At 39.6% G+C, this 19,187-nt stretch overlaps 1 protein-coding gene across 9 annotated transcripts in view; it reads left to right on the top strand.

Moving 5' to 3' along the window:
• The first annotated feature begins 8,629 nt into the window (after nt 1-8,629).
• LOC149174280 (uncharacterized) overlaps nt 8,630-19,187 on the top strand; it is a 142,365-nt gene continuing 131,807 nt past the window's right edge. For 4 of the 9 annotated variants that reach the window (XR_016257920.1, XR_016257918.1, XR_016257919.1 and 1 more), the window contains exon 1: nt 8,630-9,347. Coding sequence is in view for 5 of the 9 variants with exons in the window: in XM_089419276.1 (XP_089275402.1) it covers nt 8,916-9,347 (432 nt within the window). In the remaining 4 variants the exon portion in view is untranslated. The remainder of the gene's footprint in view (nt 9,348-19,187) is intronic. The other 5 variants (XR_016257921.1, XM_089419277.1, XM_089419280.1 and 2 more) reach the window with 3 other exon arrangements.

Below are 19,187 nucleotides of genomic sequence, written 5' to 3'. Positions count from 1 at the left end.
CTCGTTAGAAAGATCTATCCGAGTACTACCACTTTGGGAGGCAACATCAGTCCATGGACCCATGTTGCCCCAGATTCCCAAAAAAACGTCGTTTAGGGCCTCAAAACGGCTCCGGAAGTTCAGGACCCGAAAAACTGCTAAAAATAGTAAACTGTGCTACAATTAAGGAAACTGAAAAAGTTGAAAGAGACAGTTGTGGGGGTCCAAATGGGATAGGTGGGTGGCCACCAACATCCACCTGGATCAGTATAACTGAGAAACTTGCATCAACACGAGCAGGCAGTGGAGCGAAACATGTTGATGCCAAAAATTAGGTTTTTAGGCAACCTTCTCCAGAATGGATTCAGGGTAGTTTTCCTTTGATTCTTCAGGGAGGCTTTGGTCTGTATATCATGATGGATATGCTGCACAGTAGTCAATGTTTTGGCACTTCAGGATATGGAACGGGAAGTGAACAGGAGATATGACAAAATACTGTGTAACATTCGCCATATGACCCACAAACAGAAGTGTCGAGCCTTGGAATCCCTTGTCGCGAGATAAAGAGCCAAGATCTCTACCCAATGCTCTTCGCAAAGGAGACCATAGGAATCCCATCTAGACGCCACAATTGAATGCACACACAAAACTTTATCCTGATTCTTCAACTATGAACAGAAGCACAAAATTTCCAAAATGATTTACGATCTTTGGACCAGGGTGAGGGCCATTTTATCATCAATATGTATGGCTTGCCACACAATTGATTTCATGTCATCATCAGTTTTGTTCGAGCATCCTTCCTATAAAATCATTAGAAATCAAATTTGTTGGAGATTCCAAGGATTTTTCCTTGGATTATCAATAGGGAAAGTATGCAAATAAGAGAGAACCACCCTTGCATGGCAGTGAGAACCATAAATAAGCACGTCAAGGATGTAGATTTTAATTGTCGCATTGATGACGATAAGACGGGAAGGACAAAATAGGAGCCATGGAATACAAATGAGAGTAGCCATGGGAATGGAAGAATGGGAAGGAGGGGAAAGGGGAATAGGGGAGAAAGGGGAGGGGAGAGTTAAAGGAAAATAAAATATGAAGGGGGCTTTAAAGGAGAGTGAGGGGGAGGGCACTTTCCAGAGAGGAGCTAGAGGGGATTGGAGAAAAACCTTCATTTCCAGAAAAATCGAAGAGTCAAACTTAGCACAAGAAATGAAAATTGTTGGTCCTTAGGGAATAAGGTTGAGCTTAAGGGTATCATTTATGTCTAGGATGGCTTCTTCTAAAGAACAAGATTTATTTTCTTCCAAATCAACTTCCATGTTACTAAGAATGTGGAAGAATTCCTTAGAGAGAAAGGAGTTAACCATAGTTTTAATTCAGGTTAAGATCTGGAAGAGGGAGTTGTCCTTTGGATTGCCAAGTTTAGTGAGATACAAGATAGTTATCAATGAGTCCCCCAAGATGATGATGTCATTAATACCTTTGTCTTTGCCAATTTTGATGCCTTGAAAGAGGCAGTATAATTAAGCCTGTTTGTTAGTTTTCCTTCCCAAACCCCAAGCATACTTGACTTCAACTTTTCCATCGAAATTATATAAGATCCCTCCCCCTCATGTCATCCCTCACTTATTCATATCTTTTTATAGGTTTAAACTTTAGTAAATAGATAAAATCCCTTGTCTACATTGCTAACCACAAACCGCAATGGACAACTCTTCACTTACATGTAATATCCTTTTCCTTTACCAAATGAACCTTCCCCACATTTAATTTTTGCATTCTCTCTTAAATGCTTGCTTACTTGTTTAAGGAAACCAATTTAAAGGACACCATCAAAGAGAAGAATCTTTGCTCAAATTGAAAAGGTGGGAGACCATAGGTCACTTTTCTTATATGTAAAATTGAATTGCAATTATTTATATTTAATAGTTAAGGGTTCATAACTCAAGTGGTTGGGCATACAATTTATTTTCTTGGGCCTAGAAGGGTAGATGCCCCCTCATAAGCAACACTCGACTTATTAATGTGTCTCAAGATGTCTCAAACCCTACTAATTATAATTTTCTTGATGGGCGTCTGCTTGTAGATTGTTTAGACTAGCCTAGGGGTTATAATGGCAACTACCGACTTTGAGCTTGAGCCTCACCTAGAAAATATCGAGTTACTAATTCCTCTAGATAAGAAAAAATATTTAGATTTTCCAAGCTTAGGACAATTGAGGTTGGTTAGAGGAAATTAAATGTAATATTGGAATCAAGCAAGGGTGTCCCTTATCCCCTACCTTTTTTAGCATATACATTGATAAACAAGAAGAGTGTTTGGAAGATGCAGGTAGTGTTGGCCTCACACTCATTGGTATGGTCATAACTATTCTCCTTTATGGTGATGATATTGTTATTTTTGCAAGGAACCATTACAATATCGGCAAGCAACTCAGAATCCTCCAAGATTTATGCTCCAAGGTGGATATGACTGTAAATATTGACAAAACTAAAGACATGATAATTAAATCCACAAACATCACTTTTGATACTTTCATTTATGACAATAGTTCCTCTGTGAAAGTTCCTTCATACAAACATCTAGGAATTGACATCCATTATAAGCTCAATTGGAATTATAACATTGAGAAAATGATAAATGGAAGTTGGAAAGCTTATTATGGGCTTGAAAACAATTGTAAGTCGATATATCTTTGGTTTTGGGACAAAAAATCTCATCTTTGAGACTCTTGTCACTCCTGTTATTTTATATGGATGTGAGGTTTGGGGTTGCAATATATCCAAAGAGTCGTGGAGGAAGATTGAACAAAAACAATTTATAACCTACAACCTCAAGATTAAGAAAATACTCCCCACCATATCTTCTTGATTGAAATAAGTCTTTCCCCCATTGAAAGCATAACTATGACTAAGTATCTTACGTATGAGAATAATTTATACAACATGAATGCCAAGAGGTTTCCTAAAATTACTTCTAACTCTAGCCAAAACCCCACCTTCGGCTCAAGCAAGGTTAGCATAGGGATGCCTAGTCTTTGTTAGACCATTGCGAATAAAGGAGAAGATCATCTTGTATGATTCATATAATATTAAAATTATTATTACTTCCAAATTTAAGGAGAAATTTTGGGGAAATAACGGGCTAAAGGGAAAAATGAAACTATGATATTAGAAGGAGGTGATCAGCCCCAATCTCGAAAACCAAATTATCTCTCTGTCTTACTAGTGCTAAAAAGAAAATGAACATTACTAAGATTAGAACTATTTCTCATGAGCTTCATAGTGAAACTAGGCATTGGTTGATTCCCAAAACGCCATGGGATGGATAAAAGAGTTTTTCACCTATGTGATCCTTGAAGGGTCGAAGATAAAAGTCTCTTTCTCTTAGATTGTCCACCTTATACTCACATATGATCTAATTTTCAAAATATTTGTCACACTACCAGCCCTTATTTACCTTTTAACTCAACAAAACTAGGGTGATTTGACAACGGTTCTCTCACTTCCTTTTGAACATAAAAATAAAATGTTAAAGAATTCTAATTAATCTTTTACCTTCTAAAAGTTCGGTATACCACATAGATCTTACTGGATCATCATCACCTTCTTTACAAAGGGGACTAATTGATCTTCACAAAAAGAGACTAATTATGGAGCAATTTTTTAATTTTTATTGTTGAAATCCATTGAGACAAAAAGTTAGAATTCTAATATTTTTGGAAATTTAACTCATTTTTCAAAATTTTGAATTAATTTAAAATTGGATTAAATCATTAAAATCATCCAACATATAACAATATTAATAAGATATAAATGTTAAAAAATACTAGTATTTTATTATTATATTTTTAATCATTTATATTCCATTAAATAGAAAAATGATTTACTTATTATACATGCCTAGGCAGGTTATATTGTAATTGGTTTTTGGTAAAAAACCTTTGACTTCAATTAAAACAATTTTTTTTTATAAAGTTTCTATAGTTTTTTTCAAAAAATTGTATTAAAACTAATTTTTGGAATTTTTTTTTTTGAAAAAAAATCTATTTTTTGATTGGTTATAACTATAGATTTGACTGGGGTGGCAGGAGGGGGAGGGATTCTCACTAATCCCGAAGGAATCATTGAATTTAGATATGCTTGGGGGCTTGGATGGAAGACCAACAACCAAGCAGAAGTGTATGGCTTGTTCCTGGGCCTTACCCTGGCTCAAAAGAAGGGCATAAAAACAATACAAGTTTTAGGGGATTCCATGATAATTATTAGGCATATGATCTATGCTACAAAAGCTAAAAACACTACCCTGAACCAAATTATCAAGGGATCTCAAGGACTGCTCCCCTCCTATGATTTGGTGTCCTTCTATCATATTATCAGAAGAAACAACCAAGAAGCTGACAAAGAGGTTAATCATGCATGCCAGTTGAGATAAGAAAGTAGCATATTGAATGAGGTTGAGAGAACAACTAACATCCCATAAGTAAACTGATGGGATACAACTTGTGGATATTGAGAGAGGCTCGAAGCCTTGCAAGGAAATTAATATATACAGGTATTGGAGACTTTGTTTTCATTTTGTTTAAAGTGGTAAGTTGGCTCCTCCACCCTCCCCTTTGTCCCCCCATGTCCCTTACTCCCCCTCTACTTCCATTTGCTTCCCCTCCTCCTTATTTATCCCCCGCACCCCTTCCCTCCTCCATTCTCCTCTCCCTTCCCCCGTTGCCACCCTAACCCATCCACCTCTCCCCGCCATGATCTCCACCCCATCCCGCCTCATCCCCTCAGCACTTGGGCCCTGTCCCATCATATCATGCAAGCTCCAGTATGCCTTGGAACCTTGTGGCAAGACTGTCCTCTACCTTCAATTGCGACGTGTCTGAGTCTGTCACCCTGATATTACCCCTGTTTTCGAAAGGGACCTCAGTTTGTGTCTTCACTTCCCACACCCCGGTTCATGGGGTAAAGGATGACGCATCTCCTTGGGAGACTACAGGAGTATGGGATTTTTGGAGCAAAATTTTATTCCTTTTCACAGTTTAGCCCTATTCACTTGTGGGAGGATAATTTGACTGGCAAGGATGGACTAGGAGCAATGTGGGGAATTAATGGAGGACGACAGGGAAATAATGGAGAATTATCGGGATCTCAGTTGCATCAGCTTCTTCGCTTAGCACAACATCATCGTTCAATTCGACGACGACTATAAAGGGAATAACAGTATGTCCCGTTTGTATGAATTAAGGATATATGTTGCTAAGGTGGCCTCCGCGAAGGCCTTGCAACTGAAGCCGAGGTTGCTGATTTTTTGGTATTGGGCCTGGGTTGATGGGATAAATTTCAAGGAGGGCCTGAGTGCAATTGAGGGTCTGAGTGCAATTGAGGGTATGAGGGAATTTGAGAGTCTGTATGTTGTTACTGGGTTGGACGTCGTTATTTTACTGAAGCAGGTGGAGGTTCGGGTCCAAAATCTAGGAGCTAATTGGTTAGTAGAACATTGAAGGGAGGTTTGGTTGAACACGACTGTAGGTGAGAAGAGATATAATCCTTGGGTCTGTGAGGGTGCCCTAGATCTGATCCCTTGGGTCTCGCTGGAGGACAATGAGGAGGAAAGGGTCAAGTGCACTTTGAATTTAAGTGGGAGTGACAGAAAGTTTTGAAACATTTTGGACAACCGAAAAATGGGTTCTAGTGCACAAAGTGCAGAAATGAGTTCATGGTTGGGCTCTTGGGGTAATCGCAGGCCGAGGTCTAGGGGGGCACGAGTGGGAACCTCTCTGGAGGGAAGGAGAATTCGGCCATTGTGCATAAATTATGTGCAGGACCACTTGGAGCTAAGAGAAGGCCTGACCAAATTGCAATGACACATTCATCAACAACTACAAGAGAACCTGTTGATGCAGGAGAGACAACAGGATAAACGGGAGTGCATACGCTAGCTGGAAGATGAAGTTGATGCACTGAAGCATCACATTAAGTAGCTGAAGCTCAAAGTGGACGAGAGCAACAAGGAAAACAAGGAGGACTTGATTGAGCAAGACCAGAACCAAGGCTCAATTGGCCTGGACCTTAATAGTCCAATGCCAATGGATATCTAGCTTTCATATGTTTTCTCTCACAGTTTCTAAATGATGCATTGTAAACGTAAATATCTTCTGTTTCAATTTTGTCGGATTTACAGTTGTAAGGGCTCAAGAATGAGGAATTTTTGTGGGCAGATCAGTACAGCCTAAATATTAGGTTTGCAGAACAAATGAAACATTATCAGCGCTTTGTAAGCTTGGAAAAATCTATGTAAAATCCCGGTTTTGTTTGTGAACGAGCGCGATATATTTTATATAGAAATCTACTCATTCTGGTTAAAAAAAAAAAACTATAAGTTTGACAATTTTTATGGGGTTTAAATTGTATTTGTGAGAAAAATAATAATTTAAAAATAATAGTATTTGAAAAAAAACACATGTCCCAAAAATTAATTATACTCTTGATTTGATGGATGCACGATAACTCTAGTCACAACCATTAATTATTTTTTACAAATAATTTAATTTGCGACCCTTCAATTGAAGTTCGGTTTATGGTTGTAAATTTTGACAAACCACATATATTCAATGCATAGTGTGTCATATCTTTACAAGAGAGTAGTGTGTCATGAACTTCTTGGTCAATATTCATGACAAGAGAGTAGACTTAGAGAAAATTTTGAAGTTGTGATGGATTGGAGTCCTAGGTCCCTTAGACCGATTGGTCTCGTGGACGTCATTAAAATCCCTTCATTCATTCATTACGTCATTAAAATATTTGTTCGGAATGTAAAGCATAACTTTTGATATATGTAAAAAAACTACTTAAAACAAAATCAAACATCTCATTTAAACATTATTACCGTGGTGGTGGTATTTGAAATTTTGTACGATTCAAACACTTGAAAAGATTGTGGTTGGTCTAATAATTTTTTACTCATCCGCTCATAATCTATCCTTCCCCTACTTTTCTAGGGACACATGGCTTCTGACATGTGCACATGTCTGTACATTCATTCACATTTACTAAACTTTTGTTATGGTTTTGCATTCTAACCAAATTTGGTCATGGGTTAAGTTATTATGTTAAGAAAATCTTCTCTTATAATCTAAAATGGTTAAGTACTTGATTTATTTATGTTGAGTTGCATTATATTTAGATAATTGTTAGCGTTGAATCCTTCCCCTACTTTTCTAGGGACACATGGCTTCTAACATGTGCACATGTGTACAACCATTCACATTTACTAAACTTTTGTTATGGTTTTGCATTCTAACCAAATTTGGTTATGGGTTAAGTTATTACGTTAAGAAAATCTTCTTTGATAATATAAAATGGTTAAGTACTTGATTTATTTATGTTGAGTTGCATTATATTTAGATAATTATTAGCGTTGAAGGGTTTTTTAATACAATGATATTTCATTTAATTAAGTTATTTAGTTTGAAGGTTTTTAATATTATAGTGAAAATTTAATGGATGTCTACTCATTCATGTAGTTATTGTACAAACAAAGGAAAATTCAAGTAGAGATGTGACACTTATGGCAACTTCCGAAGTATTGAGATGAGGTCTTATGCATTATACGATTTGTTTTGCAAGTTCATACATGGGAATAGTAAGCTTCACTATCATGCAAGCAAACTAGTCCACGAGCAAGTGAACTTAAGAGGGGCTAGTTTCTAAAATTCCATGAGCAAGTGAACTTCGGCGGAGCTAGTTTTTAAAATTGTCACATAGCAATAAGCATTCTCTAACTTTGGCCTTATTAACTTCTAATGGGAGAATACAGGGCTAATAAACAATGAAGATAATTTTCACTTATTTTTATTGGTAAATTAAGATTGATTTATTATAATTTAAAAAAATTATAATTAAAAGAAGATTCCAATATTACTTAAGAAAAACCACAATATTTAAAAGAAAATTTCACTTTTAATAATATTCTAAAAATAATAAATATCTCTCTTAATTCTTATTAAAATTATTTTCAATACAAAATTTATCTCTTTTTTTTTTAAATTCTTTTTCATTTTTTTTGGGTAGATCCATCCTCAAAGATTACTTTACATAGACTTATTATAGCTTAACCTTGAAAGCATAAAAAAGAATTGACTCATAATCTCCTATTAATAAAATGCTTTTAGAAACATATACTCAACCAATTATTATTATTTAAAACTATTAATTACTTAAAAAAAACAAATACTTATTAATAAAATAATATTATCTAAATTTAAATAGTAATTCATTTGGAAACCAATGATTCTTCCACGCACTCTTCCCCTTTTAACCTAAAACTTAATAAAACTAATCCAAAATAACAAACTAATATATGTGTCATGAACTATAAATTTAACACTTCAATAAAAATTTGATCTTGGATCTGTTCAAGATAACTCTCACCAGTTACGATTATCCTAAATTAAACAAAAATAAATAAATAAATAAATAAATACAAAAAAATGAATTTAATGACCCAGTTTAACCCTTAAATTCTATCATACTCCCTTTGTTTACAACTAAGCCACAACACATTTTTCACCTACACTATTTTCAGCGAACTAAAGAATTAAATGTTTGGAATATTGTACCTTTACTTTGGAATAAACTAATTTGTCACGTTGGAATGGACCAAACTGGCCACTCCGCAACCCGCCAACCGTTTTGGTCAATGATTCGAATCCCGTTCAACACGGCCACACGAATACAACCATGAAGTCTCCGGTTCAATCCCCGGGATGACATATTTTAATAAATCGCCGATAACGTTGTCGGTGCAGCTTCAAATTCGCAGTGTTCCTGGGTCGCTGAATTGCCATGGAGGCCCTTAATAACATTATAATAAATCGCCGATAACGTTGTCGGTGCAGCTTCAAATTCGCAGTGTTCCTGGGTCGCTGAATTGCCATGGATGCCCTTAATAACGTTACAAGCGCGAATAGAAGCAAAGGCAGCGCAGCAGGGGCGGAGAAAATGCTCGCAGCGGTCGACATGGGAACAAACACCTTCCATATGATTGTAGTCAAGGTCGACCCCAACGGCAGATTTCGTAAAGTCGATTCTCACAAAGAATACGTCAGGCTAGGCAGTGGAACTCTAAGTACTAGCGGCATCATCGGGACTGAAGCCGAGCAGCGTGCTTTAAACGCCATGAGACGCTTCAGGCAACTGGCAGAATTCCGGCATACGGAAATGATGAGAATTGTCGCAACTTCGGCCGTGAGAGAGGCCAAAAACAGGGGCAAATTTGTAAAGAAGATCGAAGAAGTTGCCGGAGTCTGTGTGGAGGTACTGTCGGGAAAAGATGAAGCTCGTCTTATCTATCTTGGAATACTTCAGGTTTGAATTTTCAAGCCTTAAATAATTATTTTCGTTTTTCAGCTGATCTTTTCGCGTAAAGATGAGCGGCTAGGATTTGTTTTCTGTCCTGTCACGGTGCTTCCATAGAACGCGAGAACTTTAACAGTAACTCGGGAAAGAGAGCCTGTAATGCCTGTAAAATAAACGATAATCAACGGCCAGCCTCGTTTTCACTCCTCCAAATTGCATAACAGTTAGAAAAAGAGAGCCTTGATAGTGGCTGCAGGTTTTGCTGATAGTTTTTGGGAAGGGTTAAAAGACGTCCGTTTTAAAATTTTAAGTTTAATGTTTAAAAGGTGACAAACGATAGAGAAGTTCCTTTTCTTAAAAAAAAAATGGTCAGATTAAAAAAAAAAAATGTAATATTCCTAATTGGAATTTAACAGCTAATACAAAGGTAATGGACTAGGAACAATAAATAAACTGTAATTCATACACAATTAAAACACTAAAATGTCCAACTACACAATTTGAACCATTTTATTAATTTTATGATAAAAGAGTACATAAAATGAGCTGAAATTTTGGAACCTAGGCTTGCTATGCACGCTGAGCAGAATTTGGAAAAATGGCCTAAACCCAAGTGGTAGAAATGGCTCCGAAGTGATCTGTGCACTATTTAAAAATAATCTTCTACTGGCTGCTTGGCTAAAATGTTGATTTTAGGGCTGAATACTCCTTAGAATACTCTTAAAATTTAGCTCTAAACTTCTCTCCCAAAACCCAGCAAAACCCGGAAATGGTTTAGCCCAACTCCAAGCCAAAAATTGAGTCCACCAAGTATGCAAATTCTCCAGCTAACTAGCAATTCACCTTGCTATAAGAATGTGGATTTCAGGACTGAATATCGCCCAAAAAATTCTCTAAAATTAGCCGAAGACTCCTCTCAATAAACCTACAAAAACCCAAAATGGGTTTGGTCTGAATTCACGACCCTCGGTGACCCACAACAAGTGCAAATCACCCTCTGGCCAAAAAACCCCCACAGTTTTATATTATTGAATTATGTCCAAATCTACCACAGGAAATTTCTCTCTTGAGGTTTACCTCTAATCTTCGACACTTATCTCTCCACAATTCTTCTCCCTTCTTCCCTTGCAGAGGCTAAGCCAAAAACCCCTATGCACTACCAAATGAAGAGAATTTCATTTCACAAATTTGTTGCTTTTTATCCCTGCAAAATCACCACAAAATTCTCGGCTCCGACTAGGAAATACCTCTTGCAAATAACCTGGATTCCAACTCGTTGTAAGCTGGACCACAATGAATAACTCGAATTGCCTCTACACCCAAGAAATATGCAGAGCTGAGAATTACTGCTGTCAATGAAGCTCTATGAAAGCCCAACAAGCAATCCACCTCATGCACACCAAGAGTAAACTCCTGAAGATACAACCCAATCCCTGTGGGGACAAAGTCTCTCCTGCATGAGCTCCTCTTGATATCCTCCTGCTGACCAACCTGCCATGTTGATGAAATCCCCCACGCCATCATAAAGTGACTGAAGCCCAATGGAAAATTTGAGTGATTTCCCCTATACAACCAATCCCTAAAGGTCGTTGAGTGGTCTCGTACTGCGATGCCCAAGTCCCATGCTCGTCTCAGAAAAGTGTCATCGTGATGTAGCTGCGCCACTTAGACTCGGATAGGTTGCCCATAGTGTGCACATTGCAACCTCCTCCCCTGAAACTTGGAGGTGAAATATCGACGAAGGCCAAGCTCATCCTACCCAGGTGTCTCTATGATATCAATATCTACCCACCCATCACTAGTCTCGATCCTGAGCTGCAACTGAAAAAGCCCACCTTGCCAAATAATGGAGGCCTTAGTGATCCCCGACGTGTCAACTTCGAAGTGAGCTAGGTCACCCTCTGCTATGGTCCTACTCCTCACGAGATGGAGTGGCATATCAACCAACTGAATCCCTGGATCCTCTAGCCAGACCTGTTGTAACATAGCTCTAACAACTGTTGGAATCTGTTTGTGCCTCGTCCCTAGTTCCTGCATGCAACCAACATATAGGCCCCATATATCATGAACTAATCTGATGCATGCTAAACTACTATGTGTTTGCCACTGCATAGTATCGATGGCTACTAGAAGCCACATGTGCCAAATAACTACCCCCTGAAGGCAGCCAATAGATGGGTATCTGATACTCACAATCAACTCAGTGTATGCGGACTCGTCCTGCTCTTTCCAACCATCACCACTGAGTCTATCATCCGCCCTCTTGATAATGTGCCAATATAATGTCTGGAGGTCGGACACATACTGGAAAGCTACCTCAGCCGTACACGGTATCCTCTGTTGAAGGAAATGTAACTAGGTTTGTTCTTAATAAATGTAATTTTGATATTTGTATTTATTCAAGAAAAGAGAAATTATTTATCGATGAGTTTCTTGCTCATTGAAAATAGGTCAAGCACATTTTAAAGTGCTTCTAGAAAGTCAAAGTCAAAATGTAATTATAATGAGACCCTTTGAGGGCATGTTACATCATATATGTCAACATAGAAGGTCATGCATAGTCAAATCCTCTCCTAGCATCAATGAAGTCTCGAAGCAGCGAAATAATGAAGAAAAGATGAATTATAGTGAAACTGTCAAGTCGGCTTGAAGAGGAGGGACATACCTCTATTTATAGAGGTTGTCCACTCCTCAAAAGGACAACTCATTCTTTCTGAAATCAGCGAGGGTATAAGGCAGGAAAAGAGGTCAACGAAGGATGAAAAGAAGCCCTCTAAGGCAGCGACGGAAAGGAGAAAAGAAGCCAAAGGTGAAGGACTGTCCATGGGGTAAACTGTTAAAATTGGCAACTAGGGCCAAACTCCTTGTGGGTCATCTTATTTATGGCAGCTGATATTTTTCTTGGATCCCTCTCATCGAGAGGTGTAGGAATGATCTAAAGATCATCCGATAGACAATTCGTCAAGGTCGGCCAACAACCAAATAAACCCCACATGTGCTTAATGTTTTAGTATAAATAGAGGTGGCCTTCAAGTCATTTCAACACACTTGGGATCTCTTCCTCTCTCTACTTGTCTTTGGGTTTTAGTAGGAGGAGAGATCCTAAGCAATAACGTTGCCTTGATCCAGAGGGGTAGAATGCCGGAACTGTTGGAAAAGCCGGAACTCTCGGAAAAGCCGGAACTGCCAAAAAAGTTGGAAAAGTTGGAATTGTCGGAAAAGTCGGAACTGTCGGAACTGCCGGAACTACCGGAACTGCCGGAAAAGCCAGAAATGCTAGAAAAGCCGGAAATGCCGGAAAAGCTGGAAAAGCCGGAAATGCTGGAAAAGCCAGAAATGCCGAAACTACCGGAAAAACCAGAACTGCAGGAAAAGCTGGAACTGTCGGAAAAGCCGGAATTGCCGAAAAAGCCAGAACTGCCGGAAAAGACAGAATTGCCAGAAAAGCCGGAACTGCCAAAAATGCCGGAAAAACCAGAACTGTCGGAAAAGCCGGAAAAGTCGGAAATGTCGAAACTGCTGGAAAAGCCGGAACTGCCTAAAAAGCCAGAATTGTTGGGGCCCGGGATTGCCTGGATTGCTGGAACCGCTGGGAACAACTGGAACTGCCGGAACTGTCGGGAACAACTGGAACTACCAGAACTGCCGGGAACTGTCGAAACAGCCGGAGCATTTGTCTCCGAAGGAGAGCAGCATGCAAGGGACAACTAACTAACATTGGGACAGTTGTATGGTACTTAGCAACAAATACACCAAGCATGCAATGTTACAGCTAACATGCAAGGGACAACTAGCATGCAAGAACAAGCATGCTAAGGACAACAAGCATGCTAGGGACAACGAGCAAGCAAGGGACAACAAGCAAGCAAGGTGCAGCCAACACATAGGTCAGGATGGCAACATGGTGCAGCAATGGCACATAATGCAGTACAATGATGGGTACAATCATGATTAATGAAGCACGATGAGATGCAGCATAGTGATGATGGGTGCAGTGCGGTGTGGTGCAACATGATGACGAAATGCAGCACAACGATAGGTGAAGGAGTCACCTTGGAGAATTAGTTGAAGCAGCATGTCTTCAACTGATCTCATGTATCATCTTCTTAGAGATGATCTATGCTCTTATTTAGATAAGTCAAAGTGTTGACTTCTGTTGTAAGCGTACTATCTCTCTCTCCCTCTCTGTTGAACTATTGAAGAACATATAAGAAGAATTGATCAAGGGTTTCCCCACATTGGGGTTTGTCCCTGGCTAGCGCCACATCTTGTGTCCTCTTGTCTTGGCTTGTCTTCTGCGATTTATGTTTATGTTCTATCTGTAGTTTACTTTAATGCTGCTGTGATTGCTAATCTGGAAAAGATATGGAGCTAATTGTGAAAATTGAAATAAATTGCTCTAAGCATAGAACATACCTAAAATTAACATAAACCTACAACCACACATGCGAAGGGGAAAGGGTCTTCCTACGGCTATAGCAGCAAAAAAGTACAGGTCATCATATCTCACTGTTTTGGGTGCAAACTAGGCCTACAAGGCCTCTCTCTCTAGCGAAGAAGGAAGGAAAAGTCAGCGAGGATAAGAGGACTGTTTTAGGGTTCCTGTTCGCATGTGTAGCAAGAAAAACCTTGTGGATTTGATAGCAGTTGAAGGCAGTAGCATGAACAACCTCATTCAGATGTGTATCTAGGTCTGCAAGGTATCCAAAAGAAAGCAAAGAAGGTTCTCCCTATAGCGAAGTAAAGAAGCCCTAATATTCTAGGGTCTCTTAAGAAGAAAAGAATCTAAACTTAGACAAGCCACAAAAAAGGATGAAGTGTTGAGGAGAAAAGTGCCAGAAGGCAGAAGTCAATGTGCCAGAAGTTATAATGCAAAAAGAGGAAGGATTTTGCTGATGCTTGGAGGATATCCTAGTAAAGGGTATAAGGCTTGGCAGTTGTTCAAATAAGAAGCTTCAATAAGAGAAAACTTACTAAGGGTTTTCCTCTCAAAAGTGGAGAGGTTTTGTCCCTGGTAGAGAGCCAAACTTTGTGTTCTTGTTATTTTGTTTTGGTAGCAGTTTGATGAAGTACACACATATGCACTAATAATAAGAAGAAGAAGCATAAGCTAACAAGAAAAGTAAAAAGACTCCACAAATTGTTATCAAGTAATGAAGAATCACACTACACTACTTTATCATAGATTCTTCAACATCCTCCGCTCATGCATGATCCTGACATGCCCTATGGAAAGAGTGACACATCTCTCCCAGGTGTGGGCTCACTAATGAACATATGCCACCCCTACAGATGATCACCTCATCCCCCAACCTTTGGCTATGAAATTGTGCATCGACCAAATGTCATCGTTGAGAAGTCTCTCCAGTAGTGCGTTGAGTGTCATCCCAATATCTTGGGTGAGCTCCCTGTTCCCCGCTACTCGCACCCAGAGTGTCAAAGGACAATAGCCAAATCATCTGTGATTGTAAGTGATGTATAAGAGGGACAGGCATGTGAGTCCCCATGGATACCATTGAGTATCGCTCATCTGCATCCCTGTCGATCCTGGGTGAACTACACCCAAAGGTATGCCCGATGTCTTCGTCCATAAGTCTCCCTTGAGGCAACCCTCCAAGACCTCGCTGTGCAACACCATATGCCCTTGCATCCCACCAAGTATCCTTGTACTCCTCAACTTGGCATTGTACCCTACAGCCTATCCCTGTACACCACTGGATACCCCGTGCTAGTGTTGTACCATCTCGTATCTTGCTTGTGTCACTCTACCTGGCACTCCCCACGTGCACTCGATGTGATGTGAGTTGCTTAATGTAAACCAACATGCTACATCAAACAACCACGCATCTCCATGCTCCTCTGCAGGCTATTTCTCATCATTGCATACTTCTATACAACGCTAGATTCTAGGGTCTCAAATTGGGTCTGTATGCATCATGTCACATCCCTCTACATAACACTCGACTCTGTGACATATCTATGTGGACCCCTGGGCACCGCTGCCTACTATCGCACCACCTTGTATCATATGCCATCCCGCATGAGCCAACGCATCCACCACTCTACTAGTAAGCTATATCTCTTCATCTCCCCACATAGACTTGAGCGACGTAACTCCTCACATGCTAATGTGAATGACACTACTAATCTTATCCTCAATAGCTCCTGTGTTCAATATACTAGTGAGAGAGCATGGTCTCCATACAATACCCTATTTGGTGGCTTGTCGATGCCACCTCCTCCTATCAACTCCCACCAGAGTAGGCTAATCATCCTACAATCCCATGTACGCCCAACATGCCATGACAACTCATGAAGTCTGCTTGCTCCCCTATTAATCCATCCTGTCACTAATGCTGTCAGGAACTTTGAAGGGGATATGAAAAGGTGTGTGTACCCAACCACCGAGTCCATCATGCTACTACTACCATCACCTATCAAATCCACAATGTGATGGAGAATCCCACTTGGATCCCAACAACAGTGTGACCCTCAAGCCCCTTTGGTAATCCATAGTCTCTGCTGATCTGTGGACATGGATGCATCTAACCTCCTAGCCAGCTCCACCAAATACCAACTCAATATCTCTCACCATCCAACTCCAAGAGAGGGATCTAATGCACGAACAACCATACACGGAACAAGTCCTCCATCTTGCAAATGTCGCACCCTGCACAACACATGTTGCCTCATCTCGCTAGTCTGGCCAAACCATGTAATATGCCTAGGTAACACGTACTCTCTCTCACTAACACGAGGAGGTAGCCTAATAATGCTGCAAGCCCCATTGATGTATGCCTAAAAGGGACTTCCATCTGAAAGCACGACAACTCTGCTAACTACCGATGCACCTAAATGCTCCTCATCGATGGCTGACCTTAAGGATGGCTGCTCATCCTTCTCCACCACGGGCTCAACATGAGCCACTAATTGCCCCTCCCCAGATATCTCATCATGCATAACATCCTCAACAATCAGCGATAGGTAGCTACCATCTAGAAACTTTGTCACAGATTTGGATGCCTTTGTACCTATCGGCTCCTCATCAAAGGTGGATATGTCTCCAGGCACCTCACCAATCTGATGTGCGTTGTTATCGCCTAAAAACTTGGACACAACCAAAACACCTCATCAATGGATACCTCAACAACGGATGGCACCTCCTCAATGGTGGACACCGCTGTGCCTCTTGGCACCTCGTCAATGGATGCCCCTATGGGCGTGTGCTCTACTCTCTCCCCAAGGTGTCAGCCAGAGCTATCAAAGGAATCTCCAACAAGGTTGACTCCTGCGTCACATTGGACACATCGACATGCTCCTCACTCTGGTGTGCCCACAACCTCATGCTCAACCTCCTCCTCAGGGTCCTGATATCTAAAGCGAGGCCTCCACCAGCAAAAGCACCCCCTGGTCTCACCCTCTAATTGTCCCTGTCCCGTTTGCTCTTTTTGAGGAGATTTGATGCCCTGATTCTGTCGACTTCCCCCACACAGTGTAGATGGTTGCACCCCCACGACTTGCACACCACTAATGTCTTTGTTGTAAGGATGAGGATGGATCTGGTCCAACACCTTCCTCGACTCGGCCAATCTCTCATCGTTCCAGCGGATTCCACCGTATAATTCATGCATACTAAATCTTCCTTGACCCATGGGTTGTCTATGGTTTAACCCGTCACTATGCATACATCCCCAAACTTCCATGATCTAGATGGTTACCCCACAGTTGGCCAAAATCATGGCTCTGATACCACTGTAATATTCCTAATTAGAACTTAACAACTATAAATAAACTGGAACTCATACACAATTAAAACACCAAAATGTCCAACAACACAATTTGAGCCATTTTATTAATTTTATGATAATAGAGTACATAAAATGAGCTGAAATTTTGGAACCTGGGCTTGCTATGCAAGTTGAGCAGAACCCGAAAAAATGGCCCGAACCTAAGTGGTAGAAATGGTCCCGGAGTGATCTATACACTATCTAGAAATAATATACGATTGGTTGCTGGCTTGAATGTTGATCTTAGGGCTAAATACTCTTTGGAATGCTCTAAAAGTTTAGCTCTAAACTCCTCTCCCCAAACCTAGAAGTGGTTTAGCCCAACTCCAAGCCAAAACTGAGCGCACCAAGTGATGCAAGTTCCCTAGCTAATTAGCATTTTGCCCTGCTATAAGAATGTGGATTTCAAGACTGAATATTGCCCGAAAAATTCTATAAATTTAGTTGAAGACTCCTCTCAAGAAACCCACAAAAACCCAGAAAGGGTTTGGGTTGAATCCATCGACCCTGGTGACCCGCAACAAGTGCAAATCCCCCAATTTGGCCATAAAACACCCCACAATTTGTTATTATTGAATTATGCCCAAATCTACCATGGGAAACTTCTCTCTTGAGGTTTACCTCCAATCTTCGACCCTTATCTCTCCACAATTCTTCTCCCTTCGTCCCTTGCACGGGCTAAGCCAAAAACCCCTACGCATTCCCAAATGAAGATAATTTCGTCCCACAGATTTGTTGATCTCTATCCCTACAAAATCACCACAAAATTCCCGGCTTCGACTAGGAAAATCCTCTTGCGAATAACCCAAACTTCAACTCATTGTATGCTAGACCACAATGAATAACTCGAATTGCCTCTACACCCAAGAAATACGCAGAGCTGGGAATTACTGCTGTCAATGAAGCTCTATGAAAGCCCAACAATGGACTCTCTGAATTCCCAATAGTGAGGCACTCGAAGTCCTCCGAAGATGGGGTGGAATCCTGCCTAGAATTCTTGTGCTAAACAACACTCTACCCTTGCGCTAAACAACTCCGAAAGTAGAAGAATTGTTAAGTGTAATAGTCAAAAGATGATTAGCAAATGAGTCCATCCTCCTTTTATAATTTCTCCCCATGCTTCTAGACTTCTTTTTAATTATTATTTTATTGGTGGGGGCCATTTTCCACTAAGTGACTTTTGCCTACATTTTAATAAAATAATAATTTTCCGTCAATCTCCAATAAAATAATACTTGCCACTTTTCTCCAAAATAATATTGTTTACTTAATATCACCAAAATCAGGCAAAATTCCCATGCTCACAAAATTGGGGATTTTACAAAAAAAATACTTCTAAAATTTCAAGTATAATTTCCAAAATTTAAAATATAAAAAAATCTAACAAACTAAAAGTTTAACAAAAGAAAGGGTTGGATTTAAACCCCCCAAAAGGGTAAATCTAATGAAACAGGTCTCAAAATCTGAAAAATATGAAATGATTAGCTGCCTTTGAAATAGTAAAGGATGATTGCAAAGAGAACCTGCAGAATAGATTATTAAAGCATGAACAATTGTCGAGAGGGTGCAAAGGAACCTTGTTGGAAAAGAGATTTGGTGGTTTGTGTTATATAGTTGATGGATTGAATGAAAACATGAAAGCAACATATTACTTATCTATGCATTGAATCAGATATGAAACAGTGATATTCACCGCGTTTTATTTTGAACATGAAATTATTTTTTGCATGAGGAAAAAGTTAAGAATCGGTTAGAATGCAATGCCATATTTCTTCATCAATTTGTATATTGCACCATTTTTTGTACAACATAAGAATAGCACAAGTGATGAAAATCACACATTGAAAGATCCATAGCACCACAAAAGGAGAAGCAAAATTACATTTATGCTTGAAAGTGTAAATGGAAATATCTTCTTGGAATGTGCAAACAACAATTATATATTTACATAAAAGATGGTTGGTATCATGGTTATTTGTAGTTGCAAGTAAACATTGTCAATAAAGGAGAAGCAAGCGACAACAACGCATGTCATGTAGCATCATTTATGATACTATATCTA

Source organism: Pinus tabuliformis, chromosome 4_1, assembly GCF_031772625.1.
Source record: "Pinus tabuliformis cultivar Carrire ecotype Pingquan chromosome 4_1, CPIR1, whole genome shotgun sequence".
Classification (NCBI taxonomy): Eukaryota; Viridiplantae; Streptophyta; class Pinopsida; order Pinales; family Pinaceae; genus Pinus; species Pinus tabuliformis.
Note: the sequence above shows the minus strand (reverse complement) of the source record. Positions and strands in the feature narration are given on the sequence as shown.